We start from the raw sequence: 25,399 nt of genomic DNA on the forward strand, positions 1-25,399 counted from the left end.
GTCAGGAAAACTGAAAATTTATTATCAAATACTTACATAATTTTTCTTTCCTGATGGACTCCATGGCAGACGGAGTTCCCACCCATTGGTCAAGAGTTGGCTAGTTATGGCACGCAGTCTCTGGCTGTGAGCTCAAATTTATGGGAATGGGGTCCTATAGCATTGGAGAGGAGGCGGGGTTAACCCACACGTAGACTGCCATGGAGTCCATCAGAAAAAGGAAAATTACGGTAAGTATTTGATAATAAATTTTCTGTTTTCAGGGCTAAATAAAAAAGTTTATAGTAGCAAATCATCTTCTTAGTTCTCTGACTGGTAGAACAAAGGAGGATGAGACTGATTGTTATCGCAGACATTATCAGATGAACCTTGATGTGTTTCCTTTATTCAGAAGGACCTTACGAATAGGCATTTTGTGCCAAATGCATCAAGGTTCCTCTGTTGATGTCTGTTTACCTGTGCGTAGGTTTTACACAATAAACCTATGGTTGAGCAAGAGAGCTATGGGGAATTTATGTATTGAAATTTCATTGTCTATAGCACAATCCACATTAGCATCCAGTACAGCATCATCCTCTAACTTCTGCTTCAATTTTTAGTCTCAAATCTCAATCAATGTGGAAGAATGTGAAGACACGAAAGACACAAAGGAGCACTGGACGGGTAAGCCCAGCCACAGGAACTCCACGTCTAGCGACCAATCCGAGCACCCACTGCTACGCAGGAAGAGCATGCAGTGGGCACGGAGGCTAAGCAGGAAAGGGAACAAGCAGACAACTAAGACAGCAGAGTGGATAAGCCAACAGCGACTAAACTTGTACCGGAGATCGGAGCGTCAGGAACTCTCTGAGCTGGTGAAAAACCGTATGAAGCACCTGGGCCTCCCAACGACGGGGTATGGTAAGTCCTTGCTGTGCTCTTGTTCGGTTTTTGTTGCCATTGTGGACCTCCGTTCTGAGTATATCATTCACGTGTTACAAAATCTGTTTAGCCATTTGTCATATGTTATATGTTATGTTTCTGTGACAAGTGTGAGGGACCATTCATTACTACTAATGCCATCTAGGAATCCCTGCAGCTGTGTGAAAATCAGTCCACTCAATACACCATTAATTTGATTTGTACTTAATCCATTTCAGTCAGATTCAGCAAACTTTTTTCAGAGATTCTAGGCAGGACTGCCGCCTTTGTCACACATGCTGTGCAACTTCTCAGAATAAAGGTTTACGAAATGTGAAGGATACCAGCAACTAAAGGAATTTAGCAAGCTGGATAGCTAGGCTAACAAAATGAATGCTGGGATTTGTCAGATAAACTCTGTCATTTTTATATTTGGCTGGAGTGTGCCTTTAGAATTTATGCAAGGAATGGTCTCTGACAAAATGGCTGCCCTCATGCGTCTTACACAGTAGTTGCCACCACTGGCAAAGGATATTGAGATCTGCTAATTAACAAAATATTCTCAACTTCTCCACTCAAAATGTTTCTACTGCCATTGGTTGCTGCCTTATTTTATTTGCCCTTTGGTGTTTAGGTAAGAAATAGTTAGCCATTGGGCAATGGGACTGATTGCACCCTCTGTCATCCCCAGCATGGCAACATGAAATGAGATGTAGCAGAGATTTCATTGTTTGTATTTGTCTATGTTGGTGTGTTCTGGTGTCTCATATGTACACGTTTTAAAGAGATGGGTTTGACCTACCAAATATTCCCTGCATACAAAAGAAATCAACTTTAAGGCTTCGTTCACACATGCTGCACTCATGGTTTACAGCAGGGGGTCCAGGGTGTCCCTATTCACTGATTCAGGTGCAAATCAGGTCAAAATTTTTGCCTGAATTCGCACCTGAATCAGACCAGAAAACGCACAGGACCCTTTTTCAATGTGGACCACGGCCACCCCGGGGCTGTGTGAACCGGATCCATTGAGAGCCGGTCACACTCTCCTGTCATGCGAATTGGATTCACATATGTGTGAATGGAGCCTTAGAGAATGTTGAAGAATCAACCCACCTAAAGTTTCTTCCATCTCTGCGCTGAGTTTTTGGGTCTCCACATTCCCTAAAAAGAGCTGCTTTTGCTGTCTCTGTTTGATTTCATATTTTATAGTATTAGAAAAGTTTTGGCAAAAGATCTTTACTAAGTCACCAAGCCAGTAGGTTACAGTTAGGGCCAGTGCTACCACTAGGCGAACTAGGCAGCAGCCTAGGGTGCACTGCTGTCTAGGGCGCAGCCACAGCCAGTTGTTGCTGGGTCCAAACCCCCCCAGAGCGTTCTGCCCAAATACCCAGTCCTGCTGCCATAGCTGAGCCACTCAGCAACAACGCAGGCTGTAAAGCAATCAGGACTGTCCCTGGATATACAGCGGCTGACAGCATCCACTGCCACCGCCTGCTGTTCTCTGTGCCAGGGTTTGGTTATTAGGCCTTCCCATGTCCTAGCAACCAATAATTTCCTTGTCCATCCCCCAGACCCTGGCATTCAGAGGAGGAGGAAGTTCCTCCTCCAAACCTATCCGGTCCCAGTGCCCAGCCTTCCAGCTTCCACCTGTCCTGTAGCCAACTACTGCAATAAGAAGGAACGGATGCTGATGTACGCTTGGGTCTTCACAATACTCCCTCTTCCGCTTCCACTACCCCAACTATTTTCTTAAACCTCTCCACTCTCCTTACCCAACTGTGCTCTTCCCTTCTAACTTTGGGGACCCTAATGAAAGGGAATGGGCTCTATGGGGTATAATGTAAAGGGATTTTGGGGACCTTGATGTAAGGAGGGGGCAGGGGTGACGCTGATGTAAGAGAGCTGTGGGGACACTGATGTAAGGGGAGCTCTGGGGACCCTGATGTAAGGGGGGTGACTTTGGGGATCCTAATGAACGGGGGACTCTGATGTTGAGGGGGACTTTGGGGTCCTTGATTTAGGGAGGGGGGACACTGAGGACCCTGATGTAAAGGGGGACTCTGGGGACCCTGATGTAAGGGGGGTGACTTTGGGGATCCTAATGAAAGGGGGACTCTGGGGTCCTTGATTTAAGGAGGGGGACTCTGGGGACCCTGATTTAAGGAGGGGGTTCTGGGGACCCTGATGTAAGGGGGACTCTGGGGGTCCCTAATGTAAGGGGGGACTTTGGGATCCTAATTTAGGGGAGACTTTGGGGATCTTAATGAAAATGGGATCTCTGATATAAGGGTGAACTCTGGGGATGTAAGGGGGGGAACTCTGGGGACCATGATTTAAAGAAAGGAGGCTCTTGGGACCCTGATGTAAGGGGGGGATGACTCTGGGGACACCAGTGAAGGGGGGACTCTGGGGACCCTGATATAATGTGGAGAACATTGGGGACCCTAATAAAAGAGGTAAACTCAGATGTAAGGGGGTCAGGCCCGAGGTGCCCGACCCTAAAGCTGTGTAAGAAGCCCTAAAATTTCTGATGGCTGCCCTGTTCCCCACACACTGCACCAACGTTCTGCATGCAGGATTGGATGACATTAGCTGGAGACGAAGTTGTCTCCTGCAAACTTCAGCCAATCCGTGAAGAAGAGGTATCCAGCCAATGAGGTGTTGCGCAACATCACTTCCTCCCAGTTCCCCAGTCAGTCTCCACATGGAGCTAACATTTGCAAGGAGGTGAGAAAGCATCCCTGTACAGGCTGCTGTTGAACCCAGTGCAGTGCTCTCCATGGGCTTGTGCACAAAGTTTTTGTACATTTCTAGGCATTGAACAGATTGGGACCTTTAATGGGAAAAAAAGAAAATTTTCCTTAAATTTTCAGACTAAACTAGACAGATTATTCTGGGGTTCAAGTGCTTTCCATCACCTTTCTTGGCCTCTGCACCTCCCAGTGCAGTAGGTGCCAGCACTAAATATATGAATAGTGAGGCGGACTGTAGCCTCCAGAAATATTTTATATCGTGGCTTGTGTTACTTTGTGTCTTGACCGTGAATTTGTTAGTTTGTTATCATACATTTATCTCTGCCTATAATATCTATGCTTTCAAAAAATGTGAATTGCTTTGCTGTTGGCTGACCCTCTGGCTTCATAACTTTCTGAGGCATTGACCCGGAGCAAGTTGTGATATGCATCCTTGTTCCCAGTCCAAGGCTCCAAGTATTGCAGCAAGTGGGTGAGCATAATGACTAAGCAACCAGCAATCCCAGAAGGAAAGGTCAGCAGTGGTGGCTTCTATGTTCCCGTAAAGAAAAGTTTCCTTTACATGCGCCTGCACATGTACATAGATTTGCCTATGGAATGGAATGCTTAAACTGGCCCTACGGCTATGTGCAAAATGGATTACAGGGATGGTAAAGGGAAGCTAGATTTGCTTCATATGTGCAATTACATATTTTACTGCATTCTGGAAGCCTGGAAATCACTACCACCTTTGTTATCAAATGTCAGCTATCTTCTTTGTCTGAGAGCTTAGGCCCATGCTCTCTGACACCCCTAACTGGCCCATGAGGCTGTACATCAACACTGCAGGCCAACAGGAGCGTTCCTGAAGAGGGTAGCTGAGGTTTGCATACCTTTAGAAAGCAGGCAAATAGGTAAGATAGATGCTGTTCTTGTTTCTTACAAAGTTTTAGTAAATTTTGCAAGCATCATACGCCAAGCTTTAATCCCCTGTCCCCATATGCTTGTTAACATGGCATCACTAGAACATTAGTCCATGTTGGACTAACTTCAAGTGTTTGTTCAGCATCTCCTCTAAGTTCCTGACCCTCTAAATGTACACAATGTGCTTTGTTTGTAGTCCCAGAGCCAGAGCTTTGCAATCAGCGGGGAGTATATGCTTTGCTGATTGCACAGCTACAGGTCTGACTAACGCTGGCCATACACCTGTAGATTATCTGCAGATTTTCTATGGTTAGATGGAAAAAGTGCAACAGATTTCTCTATGTACGCTAAACTGTGTGGATGGAGGAATCTCCCACTTTTTCCATCTGACCATAGAAAATCTGCAGATAATCTATGGGTGTATGGCCAGTCTTAGAACCCTTTCACACTGGGGCCGCCCGTGCATTAGCAGTAAAGCGCTGCTCGTTTTAGCGGCGCTTTACCGCTGTTTAAGCAGCGCTTTTTGGTTGCTAGCGGGGCGCTTTTTACCACCACTGGTGGCCGAAAAAGGGGTTAAAAAGCTCCCGTTTGGTGCTTTGGAAGAGCTGCCCATTCATTGCAATGGGCAGGGGCGTTTTGGGAGCGCTCCCAAACCGCCCCAAAGATGCTGCTTGCAGGACTTTAACGTCCCGCAGGCACACCACCCCAGTGTGAAAGCACTTGGCCTTTCACATTCAGACGGCATAGGATGCAGTTTTCTTTTACAGGCGTTATTTCTAGCGCTAAAATGCCTGAAAACTGCCTCAGTGTGAAAGGGGTCTTAGTGGAGAGACCACTGCTTCCACACAAGAAAGGATCCCACTGAGCAGGTGCTGGCAGGGAACAGACTTATATACTTGGGCTGCAAGTGCTTTAGAAAGACAAATATCTGTAAGACATTGAGCATCTTTTGTTTTGATGCACTTGGGTTACATATAGCTGATATACAGTGCATCCGGAAAGTATTCAACACGCTTTACTTTTTGCACATTTTGTTATGTTACAGCCTTATTCCAAAATTGAATATATTCATTATTTTCCTCAAAATTCTACAAACAATACCCTATAATGACAACTGAAAGACGTTTGTTTAAAATCTTTGCAAGTTTATTAAAAATAAAAAACTAAATAAAATCACACGTACATAAATATTCACAGCCTTTGCCATGACACTCAAAATTGAGCTCAGGTGCATCCTGTTTCCACTGATCATCCTTGAGATTTTTCTACAATTTGATTGGAGTCCACCTTTGGTAATATCAGTTTATGGAACATTATTTGGAAAGGTGCACACCTAACCTATCTATATAAGGTTCCACAGTTAACATTGCATGTCAGAACACAAACCAAGCCATGAAGTCTGAGGAATTGTCTGTAAGGATGAGCACAGGCGTGTTCGCAAACTGCACGTGCAGAGCCCGCCAGGAAGTCGGCACTGCACATTGCTAATCACAGGCAGTGAGACATTTTCCCGATTAGCGCTGTGCAGTACTGACTTCCTGGCGGGCTCTGCATGTGCGGGTTGCGAACACGCCTGAGCTGATCCTTAATTGTCTGTAGACCTCGTATCGAGGTACAGAAAAATGTCTGCAGCATTGAAGGTCCCAATGAGCAAAGTGGTCTCCATCATCCGTAAATAGAAGAAGTTTGGAACCACCAGAACTCTTCCTAGAGCGACCGCCTGGCCAAACTGGCCAAAAGTGATCAGGGGAGAAGAGCCTTAGTCAGGGAGGTGACCAAGAGCTCAATTGTCATTCTGACAGAGCTCCAGCGTTTCTCATTTGAGAGAGGAGAACCTTCCAGAAGAACAACCATCTCTGCAGCACTCCACCAATCGGGCCTGTATGGTAGTGTGGACAGAAGGAAACCACTCCTCAGTAACAGGCACATGACAGCCTGCCTGGAGTTTGCCAAAAGGCACCTGAAGGACTCTCAGACCATGAGAAACAAAATTCTCTGGTCTGATGAAACAAAGATTGAACTCTTTGATCTGAATGGCAAGCATCATGTCTGGAGGAAACAGGCACCGCTCATCACCTGGCCAATACCATACCTACAGTGAAGCATTGTGGTGGCAGCATCATGCTGCAGGGATGTTTTTCAGCGGCAGGAACTGGGAGACTAGTCAGGATCGAGGGAAAATGAGTGCAGCAATGTACAGGGACATCCTTAATGAGAACCTGCTCCAGAGCGCTCTGGACCTCAGACTGGGGCAAAGGTTCATCTTCCAACAGGACAACGACCCTAAGCACACAGTCAAGATAACAAAGGAGTGGCTACAGGACTACTCTGTAAATGTCTTTGAGTGGCCCAGCCAGAGCCCATTCTTGACCCCGATTGAACATCTCTGGAGAGAACTGAAAATGGCTGTGCACTGACACTCCCCATCTGACCTGATGGAGCTTGAGAGGTCCTGCAAACAAGATAGGGAGAAACTGCCCAAAAAATAGGTGTGCTAAGCTTGTAGCATCATACTCAAAACTACTTGAGGCTGTAATTGGTGCCAAAGGTGCTTCAACAAAGTATTGAGCAAAGGCTGTGAATACTTACTGAATGTACATGGTATTTTCTTTTGTTTTTTTATAAATTTACAAAGATTTTAAACAAACTTCTTTCATGTTGTTATTATGATGTATTGTTTGTAGAATTTTGAGGAAAAAATGTATTTAATCCATTTTGGAATAAGGCTCTAACATACCAAAATGTGGAAAAAGTGAATACTTTTCCGGATGCACTGTAAACTGAAACTTCAATATGGCTTTACGTGAAAACTTTCTGTTCATAGAACTATGATTGCTTTTTTTTACAACATTTATATTTTGTGGTGGTGTTTTTTGAGATACTGAGTCTAGTTTTATATTTTTAACTTTCAGTCATGCAATGTACTGTATTATAACTTGGCTCCCTCCATGATCAGCTATTACTTGTTCGTTGTAGGTGACATGTGACCTCATATGTCAGCTTAAATCCCATTTATGCAGACTGGAGAAACCATTTTAAAAATCTGCTCCAGTATGCATAACAACACACCCTGTGATTACATTACAAACAAAAATTCCCAGAGAAGGCGTTCTCTGACTGGTAACAGAACAGCAGGCCACACTAGACATGCCCACACGTGGTGACAGGAACATTTTAAAGCCAAACCTGATGTGTTCTGCTCGATTTAGTCTCTTGCTGATTTCTCTTTCTTTCTCTTTCTCTCTTTTGTTCATGTCTGTGCCTTTTTCTTCTGTATGTTCTCTGTAGAGGATGTAGCAAATTTAACTGCCAGTGATGTGATGAATCGGGTAAACCTTGGATATTTGCAAGGTAATTCTCCTCCTTGGGAGTCAAGCTTTGACTCAGCGCTCAATGTGATCGTGAATATGCCAACGGGCCCCTCCCACCTGACACATTCTAAACCGCAGACTAACGCATGTATGGTTTCTGCATGTGCATAAAGACTAATGCCCCATTTTATGCCGCAGATAATGCTTGGTTTTTAACAAGATGCCGTTTTTTTTTGTCAAGTCCATCAGACACCATATATTTTACAATATAGTACAAACTGCAGATGTGATAGGGGAGGTACAAATTAACTTAGGAGCAAACTACATTTTATTCTTGAAATTTTAGCAAGTGAGTATCAAATATTGCTTAAGCGAATTACACCTTTTACATTGATTTGCCTAAAATATTTTTTTTCTGAAATTCTGCTTTTCTGCAGACACAAGGCTTGACTGGCCAAACTGCTGGATGTTTGTCTATGGTGTCAGTTGTTAGATCTTCTCCTACCTTTCTATATCACTATCCCTAACTTCCTTTATCCCTCCTAGCAAAGATTTCTCCTACCTGCTAAAAACCTATTGATAATGCTCCCCTCCACTCCACACATCCTAAAATTAAACCAGACCCTTTAACCAAAGCTATGTCTTGCTTGGATGGGTAAAAAAAAAAAAAAAACTCCAATGCTACTCACATAGCCAAGAGCCTAAGCATTTGGTCATGTGTCCACTGCTTAAAGCTGAACTTTACCCATAACAACTTGAAAAAAATAATGTTTTTTTTATATACATTCCACATTAGGAGTTATACTTCCAAAATGAGTGCTGTAAATTTCCTCCAGCATTGCTCCTGTTTCTTCTTGCTGGAAGCTGCCATTTTGCTGACGCCCAGAAAACCTGAGCAGCAGTAAATCCTTAGACTGCCAGCAGATCGCCCTTTACATTTTCAGCTCAGTGACAAAAAATAGAAAGCAGCTGAGCATGTGCAGAGCAGGGTGAGACAGTGTTTTACTAGATTTTAAACAGTATAGGCACTTATTTTTATTGTTTTACATAGCTATAATTGCAAAAGTGGCCAGCCTGAAGTGAAGTAGCAGGACTTCGTTTTCGGACAAATGTTCCATTTCTGGGAGGACAACCAAAATGCAGGAAGCATATTTTAGACCCTTTATTACTTATTATTTGTCCACCTCAGTAAGACAGTTATAGGATAAGTTAATTGTTGATATAAATGTCCCATTGGTAGTACAGAACTCTGATGCAGGAGGACCAAGCTTCCATGGTTGAACAGGGTCTATGTTCTCTTTGGCACCTGTCCCCCATTTAAACATGTTGCATGGCCATGTGCCAGACACGGCCATAGAAAGCATTAGTAATCCTGGGCCCATGTACCAAGCTGGAGATACAGGGATGACTGGTATTCTTGGCTAGATTTGGCCCAAGCTTGGTTATGTCACATTTTCCCAGGTACTCAGGGAGCATAAACACAGAGCTTCTTTAAATATATGATGCCATGTAGGAGAGGAGTGAATGCCAAAATAAATATTTATGAAGGAGGAATGTTAGAAACATGCCTACCAATGTTTCATTGAAAGCTCTAAATCAGTGGTTCTCAACCTGGGGGTCGAATGACATTTGCCAGGGGTCCCCGAATCCTGGGCTATTCCTGAAGCCTTTGCTGCTCTCCCAGCCTTTTCGCAGCCGCCCAGTAGGGCTGTTCCTGGAGCCTGCGGCCGCCCACTCGGCCTCTTCACAGCCACTCATTCAGTTTACGGCATGGTTGGGGGACAGAGACTAGAGTTCAGCTGACTGGTGAGGAATGTGAAGTGGAAGGGGCTGGAGGAGACCCTATCTCCTGACTTTGGCATAGGTGTCACTGCTATGAGACACCACAAAGTCGGAGACACAGTGAGTAACAATACCTGTGATTATAGTTGCCATTAAAAGTCCCCACTACAGTTCTCAACAGATGACCTTGATCAAGAGCACCTAAGTTGGCTGATCAGAACTTTGCCACTCATCCCAACTCCCTGCCAGCACTGCCACTCATCCCATCCCCGCCAAGGAGTAAGAGAAGGAATAAAAATGGAGAATATGTGGAAGGAAGAGGAAAAGAGGGGGAGGAACAAAGAAAAAGGGAGAGAAAGAATAAAAGAAAAAACAAAAAAAAAAGATGGCTAGAGAGAGGGATAGAGAAAAAAAACAAGAAATTAGGATAGAGAGAGGTAAAAGGAGAACAAAGAGAGTGGTACATCCTAAAATGTACCATAAGGGGTTTTAATACTGTATGAGTGGAAGGGACTCAGGGAGTGCTAAATGTCCGTGGGTTAGGGGCGCAAATTACTTGTCTTGCCTTGGGTGCTAAAAACCCACGCTACAAAAATAATTTTACTGTTGGGGTCCCCACAACTTGGGAAATTTTACCAAGGGGTCACGACACTAGGGAGGTTGAGAACCACTGCTCTAAATACACTTGGCAAATCGTATTTGAATATGTTATGGCATGACGTCGGCTATCAATAAGATACCATAAAACGAACAGCTCCTCTTCAAAAGCTGTTTGCCTTGCTGCTTCAACTGCCAAGGTAGATGAAAGTGGTGCACCTTTAAAAATGCTGAAGTTTCAGCATAAACCTATATTCAGAGATATAAGTAGACTGTCATTTTGGATAAAATATAGAAGAATTAAAATTTCTGTCAGGTTTTTATCTCTGTCTCAGTTCTCATGCCTGAGAAATCTTTAATTTACTGCTTGCAAAGGAATCAGATGGGGCAGAATTATGCCAGTAAAACAGCTACAACATAAAATATCCTAAGGTACCTTTCACACAGGCATTCTGATCAGGTCCGCCTGACAGTTTTATCTTGACTTGATCGGAAGCTCAATGCAGGCCTATGGACAGTCAGATGTAAATGGACTTGTGTCCGTTTACATCCAGTTACCTCCAAGTCCATCTATGTCTAAAAAAAAAAAAAAAAAAAAGATAGGACTGCATCTTTTTCTGTTTTTGTGGCCCTAAAGATGACAAATCAAAGGTAACCTCAACAGTGACTGTTTATACATGGCCGCCCATAGAGTTGTCAAGGGTACACCGGGCAAAAACAAAATGGGCTCTGATGTCCTAATATCTGTCCCGTTAAGCTCAGCATGAAATATGCACACGGATCCCCTTCTGACCGAAGCAGACTCCGTTCAATGTGAAAGGAGCCTAACCCTTTGGTATCTTGTAACTGTTTCACTGACATAATTCTGCCCCATGCAGGGGTGGACTGATAACTCATGGGGCCCCCGGGCAATAGGAGATTATGGGGCCCCCGGGCAATAGGAGATTATGGGGCCCCTAGGCAATCAGAGATTATGGGGCCACACAGTATACACACACACAGTATACAATCACACAGTATACACATACATGTACACACAGTATACACAGACAGATGTAAAAAAAAACACAGATTTATACATACTGTCCCTGGTTTTACTGAGGCTGGCAACCCTGATGGGGCCCCCTAGTGGCCCAGGGCCCTCAGGCAGTGCCCGAGTGGCTCAATGGTCAGTCCCCCCCTGGCCCCATCTGATTCCTTTGCAAGCACTAAGTTTAAGATTTCTTTGGTCTCTGCTTTCCTGAATTAATTTAAATGCTAGAAAACATTACTGATGAAGGCTGATGTATTTTACCCTAAAACACTTTGGCTGTTTAGTGAATCATTAAAGCTGTTTTGGACTCCTTTATGAATTTGGTCTGGCGCTCCTTCTTTTGATTCAAGCTCTGAGTAACATTCCTGAGTTCCTATTCAAGAGTAGCCCTGCTTGTGTGTGAGCCACCTAACCAGAGACAGCAAGCTTTTTCGATGATTGTTTTCCCTTTACTACTCAGTCCCAGTGCCTCTTGTATCCCTTTGTTTTTGCTTGTGTCCTTGTTGGAGAGATTTCCCATAAATTCCTATCCTGAAAGGGATTGAGTAGAACTGTCCCCAGTAGGAACACACATGGCTGGGCCTGTAACCCTTATCTACTCTATCAAAAGTGAAAGAAAGGTTTTGGATGGAGTTGGACTTTAAACTGTAGAATTTTAGAAGTTAAGAATGGCTCTTCCTATTTTTTCTGTGCACAAAAGACTTCTGTGTTTTGTAGCTTACTATGTACTGTTTCCAGATTTTCTTAGAATGTCAACAAATACCAAAATTTAAAGCTTTAAAAAAAATAAAATATACATTTTAGGTTATAGAGTTTGTGGAGTGGACAATTTTCACTTTTAGGAATAGTACAAAATAGTACAAAATGACAAAAAAAAAAAAAAACAAATAGGGAAAGGTGTTTAAAAATTATTTTACTGCGGTAAGGGTTATTACAGACTTTTGGGAGGTCTACACAAAGTAGACATTTCTTAGGTGTTGGCATTTTCCTCCATTGATGCGCTTACTCTTTTTTTTTTAAGATGGCCCCCAACATGGTTTCATGGAAGTGCCCACCCTAGCATGGTATATTGCCAGTTCCCAAAGATTCTCTAAAACTACAGTGAAGTAAACCTCTGGTTTTAGGTATTAACTGTTAGAAAAAATGTCTGAGACCTGTAATGAAATTTGTAAACTTCAACTATTTGGCCCGATTCTATTTGGCAATATACGGCGTGGGATTGACAAGGCTTTGACTCACTGCATGAATTCATCCAATAGAAAGCTTCTTCCATGGAGCAGAACTGGCTGCAATGACCAACAGGCCTTTACCCCGAATATCTGAAGTCATTCTGTAACAGGCACCCATTGTGTGACGGTAAACATTTCATTTTTCTCCATTTTCCTAAACTTATCTTCTCCTTTCAGTGCTCTTATTGCAAGTCTAAACATTTTACTACCAAAAATGTAAGGATTACGCTTTGAAATTGTTCAAACATTAACAGGAACTGCAGTGTCCCTAATGTGTTAAAAGCCACATAATGTAAAGAAAAGATTTACTTTTAAAGTTCTCTTTTATTTGATACCAATTTTTTGGGTTGACATTTTAGGACTGTTAAAACTAATATAAACTTCTGTATTGCAAGTAGACCCATGAAACCCTCAAATATCTTCAGGGTTGTGTTTTAAAGTGAACCTAAAAGATACATTTGAGCTATATCATAAATGTTCCAATACACAAAGTGTAATTGGAATAGTGAAGACCCTAACTTCCCTGCAAAGAATGGAACTTTTACCTGTCATTGATGGCTGGTCACACATACATTTGGTCCATGCCAAATGTATGTGTCAATGCCAATAGGTGCATCATTGATCAGGCAAGGTCAAAATAAGGCTAGCTCTTCCTAAACTTCAGACTGTGTTACTTGTAAATATATAATGTAAATCTATATATGCTATAGTATACAATTCCTTTTTAACTCTCACACTGGCCTTTTTGTTCACTTGAGTCCTCCTGTAAAGTAAAAGGTGGAAACGGAGTCAGGGGAAGCCTAAAATTTAAAAAAAAATGACAATTACATATTCTCTTCTCTCCATCGGACATTTGTTGTCGGAATTTCTGACAACAAAAATTTGAGATTTGGTTCACAAATTTTCCAAAAACAAAATCTGTTGTCGGAAATTACGATCGTATGTACACAATGCCGATACACAAAATTCCACGCATGCTCGGAATCATGCAGAAGAGCCGCACTGGCTATTGAACTTAATTTTTCTCGGCTCGTCGTACGTGTTGTACATCACCGCGTTCTTGATGTTCGGAATTTCCAACAATATTTGTGCGACCGTTTGTATGCAAGACAAGTTTCAGCCAACATCCATCAGAAATAAATCCATGGTTTGGTTGTTGGAAATTCTGATCGTCTGTACGCGGCATTAGAGGCTTTTACTTACTATATCTCTTTACTTACAATATCTCTTTAATACTGTGTAGTGTTTTATTTTTTAGATTAATATATTCACTAAATAACTGAGATCCAGAAAGCTAGCATGCCCAGTACAGTAGCTTGGAAATCCACTTTACCAAGTAGTTGGCTTGGAAAGGTAGGTGGAGTCTTGCAGTATGTGCCTGATAGAACTTTTCATGATCACTAACCCCTTCTTTTTCATATTCTTCATTCCTCTGCTGTGTCCTCCATCGTGGAACGTGGCTTGTGATAACACTATGCATACCTATAAATGAGTCACTGATCTTCCCTTCTATAGGTTATCATGGTTATCATGGTCCCCAGTAACAAACTCTCTTTGCAGGCTTCTCTTTGTTTTTGTATGCATGCACTTTGCCCATAAAGTAAATTCTTCTAACAGAGGGTGTATAGTTTCTTCCACCTTATTTTAGTCAAATTTTTTTTATTCAATATTTTTTGAGGTACAAACATACGTAAAAAATATATAATTACAATAACCCCAAATGTATTATTATTATTAAATGTATTGCATATTACCCAAGGAACCTTGAGTAGAAAAGACACTGTGAGTATGCAATAGCCATGTAATATACATAGTACCAGGTAACTACTATGAGAACGGGTTTTCAAGTATAAAAGTCAAGATAAAAGATTTCTTAAAAACTATGATTTGTCCACCTTATTTTATATACACATATGGATTAGACATGTGCAATTTGTTTCATTGCAAATTTGTTTTTTCAACGAAATTTGACAAATTCATTAATTCGGAAATATTCAAATTAAAGAAAACCCCTTTTAACAAATTTTTCCCAAGATTCGAAAATTCGGAAATTCGAAAATCCAAAAATAAGAATGAAAATCCAAAAATTCAAAATAACAAAAATCCGAAAATTAGAAAACTTGAAAATGAGAAAATCCAAAATAATAGCTAACTAACTAATAATAATAACTATTACCAACTATTAAATTATAGGTATTGGAATTTTTTTTCAAATTTGGCTGTTAGTGAATGTAACGAATACGAATTTTTCTGAAGTTACAAATTATCCAAAATAACGAATGCCGCCTCTAAACCAAGAGAACGTAACAAATTAATTATAATAAATAATAATAAAAACGTTTTATTATTATTATTAATTTGTTACTTGCTGTCCCAGTGACATGGGGGGGGGGTGAGTCTTCCCAGCATGACCACAGACAAAAAAAACGTGAAAAGGGTTCTAATCCTTCCATACATTCATCCGAAATGTAACCATATTCCCTGATAGACAACAGACAGTGTATGTGAAGATCCATAATACAGGCATCAAACACAGAACAGCAAGCTTGCTAATATGTGAAAGTCACAGCAAAGGTGGCAATGACAAGTGAAAATATAATACAGTGTCCCTTTGAAGAATTTTTTTATAGCACACGATCTGTTCAATCAATTGCATTCAGCTGGAATCTGTAAGTACCTCTCTGATAGCTACAGTCATGCAGCATTAGGAAGAAGAGAACTGTCTTGTATTTCTTTATTTCACTTGTTTTCAGAGTTCTAACTAAAGGACATCTGCCTAAAACACAGAGAAGATAAAACAAAACCATACTGGAGAAAGTTAGCATGTGATATCATTGGTTCATAAGGGCATGCGTTTAAAGCAACGGTCTCAAACCGGCGGCCCTCCAGCTGTTGCGGAACTACAAGTCCCATCATACCTCTGCCTGTGCGAGCCATGCTTGTACCTGTCAGCCTTGCAATGCCTCATGGGACTTGTAATTCTGCAACAGCTGGAGGGCTGCCGGTTTGAGACCTCTGGTTTAAAGTAAACCTGTACTGAAAGGTATTTTGTAAACTGCCATTGTTGACTTATTTCTGAAAATGGTCTGACTGTCTGGCATCAATACAAGTAAGCACTAACAGAGGAGTTCCTGATCTGCATGCATGATCCAAGTCAGTGGCTCAGAACATAATGAACCCAAGTGGAACAACATGACAGCCAGACTATTAGTTAGCAATGGTAGCTTACATATCTTCCTTAGTACAGGTTTCCCTAAATAAAATGGATGGATAATGAATGGCTGAAGGCTTGAAGAAAGGATTCCTAGGTGAAGGGAGCAGCACACAAGAGATTTTGGAGGAATGCTGATCAGGGACCTACAGCACATACGGTATGGGGTTGATTAAGGCAAATCCACTTTGCACTACAAGTGCACTTGGAAGTGCAGTCGCTGTAGATCTGAGGGGAAGATTTGAAATGAGGGGAAGCTCTGCTGATTTCTATCATCCAATCATGTACAAGCAAAAATGCTGTTTTTTATTTTCCTTGCGTGTCCCCCTCAGATCTACAGTGACCGCACTTCCATGTGCACTTGTAGTGTGAAGTGCATTTGCCTTTAGTAAATAAACCCCAATGTGTGTGCTTTGGAGATCTGGAGATGAATGTGCTCTGTTGAAGGACTGTGCAGCATCCCAACCCAGCAAACCTGGTGGTAGTGAAAAAGGGAGGGTCTAGGACCTCCCATTCTAAAAATAAATAAAATCAGAATTGGGTTAAAATAGATGTACTGCCCAAGCAATACAAAGATTTTTTAAATTGTTTAAAGAAGAAGTCCAGCCTGAGCTTTTTAGGCTGGGCTTCTCCTCTGGATCACAGGAGTGCACTCCTGTGACCTGTTTTTAGTGGAGAGTGGTCTGAAGTCCGCTCTCCGCTGATGTCACCAATATCAGTCCAGGCACTGCGTCATCCCGACTTCCCAAGTCTGGATCCACCAGCTGCCAGACGGCCGCTCCCCGCCCCTCCACAGCTCTTCGCTCCAATGAGAGTGGAGGATCAGAGCAAAGAGATGCTGACTGACGCTCGGGGAGGTGAAAGAACTGAACCATCGGCAGTGTTCGATCACTCGGTTCTCAGTGCAAAGACGCCAGGGGACAGATGCAGCATCAGTCTGATGTTGCATCCACCAAGGTAAGTATGAATAAAAAAAAAAACTTCTCTTTTAAATTTTATTTTAAATGTTTTATCTCATTTATTTATATGAAACGCTATCTGCTTCCAGAAAAATAACACGACATGCAAAACAACTCCACATGCAAAATGTTTCAATGTGATTTGTTATAAAAATACATGGGGGAACATTTAACAAGCAATTTAGCAACACAATTAGTCCCAAATCAGATTCATAAAAATCTATGCTTTTTTTTTTCATGGACGACAGTTTGCGAAGTTCTGAGACTGATTTATTACTAAAAATAAGACAGATTTCTATTCTAAACTGATGCAGAATAAATAACTGGTCAGGGTCAGGATACATTCAGGTGCACTGCAATTTTAGAGCAAAAAATTGATGATTGGGGCTGTAACCTTAATAAATCTGTTTCATGAGGTGTTTCTGTGCTCCTGTTTAGCATTGCTTTGTCTTGCTACAGGATTGATAATTGTCTTTTATGGTGCGCAGACTGCAGAGATAGTATGTTCTGGAAAATAATAGGAAAGAGGCATAGGCAATGACAATAGTTCTTATGGCACATTCCCCCATCAATGCATGAAACTGTGGGTCCGGATATATTGTGCATTCTGGTGGCTTCAATGTAAGCGTGTTTTGGATGTGCATCAGGATACCATTTAAAATGAAGGAATGGTTGCATGGTGCACTACCAAATGTTGCTGTAATGTACCTTTACCACACCTTATCCCCTTATATGTAGGTGGTGTGAACAAGCCCTTAAAACATCCAGTAATTAAGTTTGCAGGGTCACAGGAGTACATTATGGAAACCTACCTCCAAGCTTGCCTTCCTCCAGTGATGACAGGTCTGTGCTGTCTCTTGATACTTCACTCCTGCTGCTGCTTTTCTATTGAATGCTTCTTTTGGACTAGGAAAATATTACTTGTTATCCTGCAGTGATGATGGTATTCCCTATGTATGGGCACTGGAATTGCATTACCATGGCATTCAGCTGCACTGTGGCATTGTACAGATGCCACAAATTTACTCTGCATAGGTATACATTTACATAAAAGAATTGTTGCCAAAGGGTTAAAGAAGTTTGTTTGTTTTTTTTTTTTGAGCATACAAACGCGTTTTTCATTTTGGGGGGTGGTCACATCAGAGTCAAGAATTATGACATTGTGATATCACCACTGATATCCCTAGGAATTGTCAAAAATCAGTGGATAGCTTGGCCCAGGAGACTTCAACTAAGAATGAAATATCTCTATGGCCTTTAGTTTACAATGGGTTCTGTCACAAACCAGTGAACCTTTTAAAAGAACTTAAATGAAAGTGGTTTGGAGTGGGGATGCATGCAGCTCACTTTCTTTCCAGAAATCTTATAGAACAATACAGCCACATGTTTTTTGTAAGCCTCTCCTGGCCTACAAAGGCAGCTAACAGAAGAAATAGGCTATGCCGTGAAGTTATAGAAATATCAAATATTTGGTTTATGGATGCTATGAGGAGCTCTTCACTATCAGGTAACTTTTGGTTTTGACCACATTTTCAGTTCACAAAGTGATAACAATTAATGTTTGACAAAAAAGTTGTTTTCAGAAGCGTGATTCCCAAAAGTGTTAGAGGAGGGGAAAGGAGGACATAAAGCAGAACTTCCCCTTGATGGTGGAGTTCCACTTTATTATTCTGCTGGCTTTGGGACCCTGAAGCCAGAGGATCACAATTACAATTAATAACAGAGTTAAAATAGGGAGGACCAGCAGGAGGAGGAGACCCTGGTCAAATGACGAATGGGTGGTAAAATCCAACATTTTGGTATATAGTAAATAGAGAGCTCCATTATGAATGGGACCATAGGTCAGATGGCACTTAAAGTGAACCTGTGTATTGCCCATAAAGGGCAAAGCAACAGGTTAATTGTAAAGCCCATCTCCAAGTAAAAGAAAAATGTATTCTTTGCAGTGGGGCTGCCCCCACTCTGTAGGAGTTAAATTCTTGTTTAGGTCTAGGGAGGCGCAAAAATCAGTTTAACTCACCTGATCTTCTGCATTCCCAGAAGCTGGTGCTCTCCTCTACTCTCCTGTCAGGGACACTTGGACAATAATAGGTTCTGTAAAGAAGCACATATTTTAGTTAACAGTACTCCAAAACATTACTAAGCAACCAGCACAGATCATAGAGGGTAGAACTGTATCTACTTCTCCAATCACTATATCATCTGTAACTCAAATTAAATAAAGTTGGCATAATTAAATAATCGTGTTTCCTCTGTACTGTTTTTGTCACAGATGAGATGAACGATCATCAGAATACCCTATCGTATGTCCTTATCAACCCTCCACCAGACACCCGGCTGGAGCTCAACGATATTGTGTAAGTAGAAAGAAGCTGGTCCATAGCCATACAGCTTAATTCATAAATGGAAATTTTTATACCAGCCAAATTATGTATAATTCTGTTCAGCCAGCCTTGTGATCCAGTCACCCTCTGTCAGAGAGTACAGCCAGGTCAGCGATCTCACTTTTCTCCACTGCAGTTAAAGTAAACCCTCCTATTGTTTTCATACAAGGAAGCTGCCATCTTGGCCCCTGTTTAATCTTCAACTGCCATGGTGCTGCACATGTAATCAGTTATGACATCAGCCATTGAATGGTTAGACAGTTTGGTTGAGAGCACATCCAATGTGACAGTTACATTCCCGGCATGTACAAGGCTTCTCTTGAATGTGGAGAAATGCTCAGTCTTACTCTCTAGTTCCATCACAGTGCTGCATACTGTATGTAGTGAATGCTATTACAATCCATTACAGCGCACACAGCACCATATCATTCTGTAATGGAATAGTTTGTTTGGACCAGCTTAGCAACAAACTATTTAAAGGGAAATTAAACCTGGAATTCTGCTTTAAAGCTGAAGTTTAATTATTTTTATTTTTGGGATACAGCACCAAACACATTAGTTATGTGTAATGATGTGGGTCCCATTTCCTGCAGGTACCTACTTCTGCTAAAATCCATGTCTCAGTGCCTTCTCACTGTCACTGGATACTGCCTTTAGTGGCTGTCTCCTAGAACTGTGAGAATTGCCTGCAGTCTCTGCTATAGACAAAACTTGCACCCCTCACCTGCTTGTCATAGAACTCATCTTACTACTATCAAGCATTCTGTGAATAGAGGAGCAGGTGAATGACAGCATTTCCTCCTCCATTCACAGAATGCGCTGCATTGTGTGATAGTAGTAAGATGAGTTCTATGAAGGGTGGTGGAGCTTTTGTGAGTAGAAGTAAAGATGGTTAGGCTTGTCATACACAGTGCAAATTTATTTTCAGCAATCACGGGTCGCAGGAAAGAAATCCACGCGATTCCTCATCAACACAGACAGTGCTGACAGGGTAATCGCAAGAGGGCTGGTTGTACCCAAGGTAATCGATTAATCAACTTGGTACATTCAGTACATTCAGCCTGCCCATTAACGGTTCAAATCTTGGCCGGTTCATGCTGAACCAGCCGAGATTGGAACTGTGTATAGCTGGCCTTAAACCTCCTAGCACCGGAAAGCACCCACTCAGGGCAATATCCAGTGGCTGTGAAGGAGCAACTGCAGGAACATTTCTATCATATCATATATACTTTTTATCCACCAGATATCTTATCCGGTCTGATCCGTTAGCCCACGTTGCCAACGACACGCACAGCAGGAAGTGCAGCAACAGCTACAGAACAGAGCAGGTGGCAAACCCAGAGACAAGGGACGAGACGCAGCTATGAGAACAAATGCAACTCACAGACACTGTGCCTAATAACACAAAGACAGACCTCTTTATTTGTATTTCCGAGGAGCCAGATTCAAACCCGTGAGTTCCACGTTCAGTACATGGAGACAAGGAGCATCCATGCAAAAGACAATACCAGATTCTGAACTCTCCTTGAACTCTTCACTGCCGGTAGGAGACACGAGAAGCCTAAACACAGCACAGAATTGAGAGATTTTGGTAAAAAGAAACTTTTTTAATCACCGCTCCAGCCAACAGCTGAGTTTTGGCACTGTGTTCAAAAGTGTTTTGCAAAGAACTTATTTTTTGTGTCAACAGAGAATAGTTTTGTTGCACTAGATATCATATATAAACAATGGGCCAAAAGAGGTTAGTCAAAAACCAACACATTTTGACCATTTCTGAAATTATCATCTTCTCCTGGGCAATGCCACCCAAATGTGATATTTCAGTTTTGGAGTCAACTTTGAACTTGCCCACAGCATTGCAAAACAGAAATATCAACACTGAAATGCATTGTTCTTTTTTGGCTAAAAACTGAATCATATGTTACTGATGTCAACATTTTTGATAAAACAAATTCTCCTTTCACTTATACCTAAAGTGTTTAAAGTACAAGTATACTTTTAACAAAACTTTTGCCCACCCACACCACTTTCCCCACAGCAAACTGCACTAACCCTCCCACCCTCTGCTCCCCATCGACTTGAATGGGCATATGGAGACTTGGTATACAGCCCCATTCAAGTCTCAAGAGAAAGTTTAGTTAAAGTATAGGTGTCCTTTAAAAGTGTTATTGTGTTGATATAATAAATATGTTGCCATATCTATATCACATGCTACAATGTGTAGTTAAAACATGCTACAATAAGAACATAAAGTTTTTTTTTATGAAAAAGCTGCTAATCAAGCCTATGTTTGAAGAATAAGTGACTTACATTGTCTCACCTGAAAAACTTAGATTTTGAGGCCAAATTCCACCCTTTTTGACAAATTTGATGTCCTACAGTAAGAGGGCAAAATCCATTTGGTGAAATGTTTTGCTCTTTTTGTTTTTGCTTGTAAATGTGTTTTAAAGTAGAACTGTGACCAGGCTACTGACATTCAAATATTTACATATTTTAACAGGCAGTAAATAAGCACTCACTGATCTCTATGGTCACTGTGGAGCAATGTATCCTCAATGTTTACATTACAAACAGTGAAGTTGCTAAAGTCAGATTTCAGCACTTTTATTTTCTTTTTACCTTGACATGTGTTTACATTAGAGATTAGAAGGCTGGCAGGCTGCCGACTCACTGCTGGGAGGGAGGAGCTGAGCTACCAAATGAAAAGGAGAGAGAATAAGGATGTACTCACACTAGGCACAGTTGAACTGAACTGAGCCCAAGTTTGATTGTTCCCACTTCCCCAGTGGTCCACACTCACCCAGGCATGCTTGCACCACCTCAGTCAGCCAGATAACAGTTCCTCAATTCTGCTTCATCGCTCACTGATCTATGAATAGTTCCGTTTCCAGGCACAGGTACCAGACTCCAAGTGAATTGTACCCCAGAGCACCTCTTCCAAGTGGTCCTGGGAAACGTTTGGTCAGAGAATTCACACTACACAAATGAACCAGACCAAGGGGGTTCCTTGTGCCTGGTACAGTTAAAACTGCTAGTGTGAGCACATTGTTAAACCAACCACTGTCTATAGCCTGGCCACAATACTATGTGTAGTATCCATTCTACTTAATGAGAAATGTTCAATCTGGGAAACTAAAATAGGAAGATTTATTGTGAAAAATGTATTAATCTTGCTGCACAGGAAGGAGCAGAACTATTTATGAGCCATAATTTACTGCCCAGCCTTGTCAGATTTGTCATAGTGGTGGAGCTGCACTTTAAGAACAAAATAAATAGTGCCAGATGTAAAAAGAACCAGCCACAAAATAGAGTACCCTTAGGAGGAGCCCCAGATGGAAGCTTCCAAAAGCTGCCTCAAGCAGCAAACCTAGTTTTGAGCCATCAGTCCTGCAGCTCAATAGGTTCAGATTCACAATCCTGGAACTAGAACTAGGCATGGTAGTTACAAAAATAACAAAGCATCTTCCACCAAAGTGTTCTAATGCAGATGTTTTGTTATTTGATGACTCCCCTTAACTTGTTTACATGCCAGTTAGCTCAACCTCATTATTATTATTATACAGGATATATATATATATATATATATATATATATATATATATATATCATCAAAGGTTATTTGAGGTCCTTATTCCATAGACACACCCTAGTTGTTATTAACCTTGTCTACATAACTTCTTAAGATTCCAAAGTCTAGTACACACGGGCTGAATGTCGGGCAGTTCAATCGGTCTGACAGAAGGCTCATGACCGAAAAAGGTCTGCCGACCGACTCCCGACTAGTGCTCTCAGCCAATAGCTGAGAGCGCTGACCAGGGTGTTCTGGCGGAGGGGGCGTCCCCCTGTCAGAATACATTAGCACAGCAAAGGAGTTTGCTGTACTATCATTGGATTGTTGGTACAGCTGCTCCGACGGGAGATGTCAGTTGCTGGGTTCGAACAAAAAAACTAAATTGTGGTGTGTACTAGGCTTAAGGGGCAAAGGTACAAAACTCTGTATGATCATTACATCGATCATTTGCCCCTTATGCTGCCTATAGATCTGTCACGTTTATGAAGCAGATTCACTAAACTGAATCACATTTGCCACTTTCCAGCCAACATTTAGTTCCCAAAATTGTTGGCCATATTCATAATATAACCAATGCTACATTCTCTGACACCTATTGTTTTTACTCAAGGTAAACTATTGATTTTATCATTGGTTCCTTTGGTGCTTGCTCCTGTACACATTTGCCGCCAGTTCAGCTTACTGTAAATGAGACTTTCTCCAAGCACAAAATGCCCGTAAAATATGATTTTCTAGGTGTAACCACAATTGACACACCACAGCAGAATCATCGGAGCACCATGGTAAAGACAATCTCATCTCTATCAGCTGTGCCAATACCAAGTAATAACTAACACTGCAGCATGCAGTTACCTTACCGGTGCCTGAACTATGTACACACCCTTCTCCATCTAGCTTATTTGCCAAACACTATTGCTGCCTGAATAAAACGTTTTACATCACCAGACTCAGGACTGAACTAGATATAAAATCATTTTATACTGAGTGGTATCGAGTAATGTGGTTACTACCTCGATAACAAAGAGTTAAGAACCTGAATTATACATATATTTGATTTTCTGCTTGTGATTTTCCACATAACATTATGGTGTGGACAAACTTTACCCCCCCCCCCCCCCCCCGAAATGTCCATTGTTAATTTAGTCAGTATGTTAGCCAGGAAAGCCTTATTCTTAGCCCCCCTCTGATTTTGTTTTGTTCTATTATCATAGCCTGACTTTGCCTGACTTCATTCCCAAGCCTTGCCACCTTCCATCTCCCTGTCCAAGGAGAATGTCTTTACTGGCCACCTGACACTGTCTCATTAGACACTAGAATACAGTGTTGCCAACCTAACATATTGAAATTTACTGACACGACACCCAAGATTTACTGGCACAGCCACGTTTCTACTGGCATTTCCAAAAGTTATAAAATGACAGTTTTAAGTACAAATTTCACTATTTAGGCTACAAACAAGTACAATATGTAATTAGCAATGTGATTTAAGGTAGATAATAAAGCAAAAAACATATTTCTTATTTTATTTTCGATATAGTAAGTAAGTAGCTCAGGGACAGAACTCAGGAGGGCAAGAAATTAGAATGGGCGGCACGCACATGAAATTGACTCTCACAGTGATACTGACAGCAGTGTGCAGCAGTACAGATCACCGATACGACATGTCCCCTCCAGAGTCACAGTGACAATCTCTCTCCTAGCCAGGTGGTTCCTCCAGTCCAAACAGAACTGATGGTCCCCCTCCTGGCCTGCCTTGCTCCCATCCCGCAGACCCACACACAAGGCTCTGGCCACTCTGCTTGGCTCCCTTGCACCATGACATCACAGGATATGTTCAGGCACCGCCTCCCCCAGAGCTGCCTAAACACACTGTAGCAGGCACTTGCTGGCTCCAGGCCGAGCGTCACAGCCATATTATTTACTGGTAACCTTTTCTTTTTACTGGCATTTACTGGCAGGAGAAAATTGCCTGTTTTTTACTGGCTGCCAGTAAAAATACTGACAGTTGGCAACACTGCTAGAATAGCAGTTAGAAGATCGTTGTCATTAAAGTAAAAGTCTAGGATAAATGTGTTTTTTTTTGTTTTTTTTTTTCATTCTGGATGGAGTAAGGAGTTTTTTTGCCATCTGTGTCCCATTGGGGAGATTTCCCTTCATTTCCTGTCCCATAGCCAAAACAGGAAGTGACCGTAAATCTCTGCAAATTAAGGGAATCCCTTAGGGACCCCCAGTCATCAGAACTAGTGTCCTCATTGGAAGATTTCTCTAATACTGTTCTGGGGACAACCCAGAATTTACTTTTACTTTCACTTTCAATGATAATGATAAACAGAACACACACAGAGGGTGATCGCCCTAACCGGGGCACAGACAGCACTAAAAACTGACAGGTGTTCTAACCCATCTCTATTCTGTCCAATACTAAAAAAGTTTTTCCTTTAGTTGTACTTTAAGTCAAGAAAGTGTGACCACATAGGTCACCAGTTGCTAAAAGTTTGATTTTCAGTGTACACATCTTTTTTTTTAAGGAATGTACAGTATAGCGTTTCCATATATTTTTTGGAGTACATTTTTAGTAAGAAAATGATGAAAAATAGCATATTTACCCTTTGCAGCCAGCAGGTGGCTGGCACTCCATAGCTGGTTTACTTTGTGTTGCACAAATGAAAATTGCAGGATCTCAACATACACACCCAGCTGAATAACTCTTGGTGTGGTGAGCGGGTAACACATATAGTGCTGGGTTCTCCCATTAGACAATCCAGG

At 41.7% G+C, this 25,399-nt stretch overlaps 1 protein-coding gene across 7 annotated transcripts in view; it reads left to right on the forward strand.

The window, feature by feature from the left end:
- KCNT1 (potassium sodium-activated channel subfamily T member 1) overlaps positions 1-21,340 on the forward strand; it is a 587,173-nt gene extending 565,833 nt beyond the window's left edge. For 4 of the 7 annotated variants that reach the window (XM_073599682.1, XM_073599686.1, XM_073599684.1 and 1 more), the window contains 4 exons: positions 600-900; positions 7,845-7,907; positions 18,951-19,035; positions 20,306-21,340. In XM_073599682.1, coding sequence (XP_073455783.1) covers positions 600-900; positions 7,845-7,907; positions 18,951-19,035; positions 20,306-20,429 — 573 coding nt within the window. In that variant the 3' untranslated portion in view covers positions 20,430-21,340. Of the gene's footprint in view, positions 1-599; positions 901-7,844; positions 7,908-12,538; positions 12,636-18,950; positions 19,036-20,305 lie in introns of all 7 variants that reach the window. The other 3 variants (XM_073599683.1, XM_073599687.1, XR_012236041.1) reach the window with 2 other exon arrangements.
- Positions 21,341-25,399: the final 4,059 nt, after the last annotated feature.

This window comes from Aquarana catesbeiana, linkage group LG09 (genome assembly GCF_042186555.1).
Source record: "Aquarana catesbeiana isolate 2022-GZ linkage group LG09, ASM4218655v1, whole genome shotgun sequence".
Lineage (NCBI taxonomy): Eukaryota > Metazoa > Chordata > Amphibia > Anura > Ranidae > Aquarana > Aquarana catesbeiana.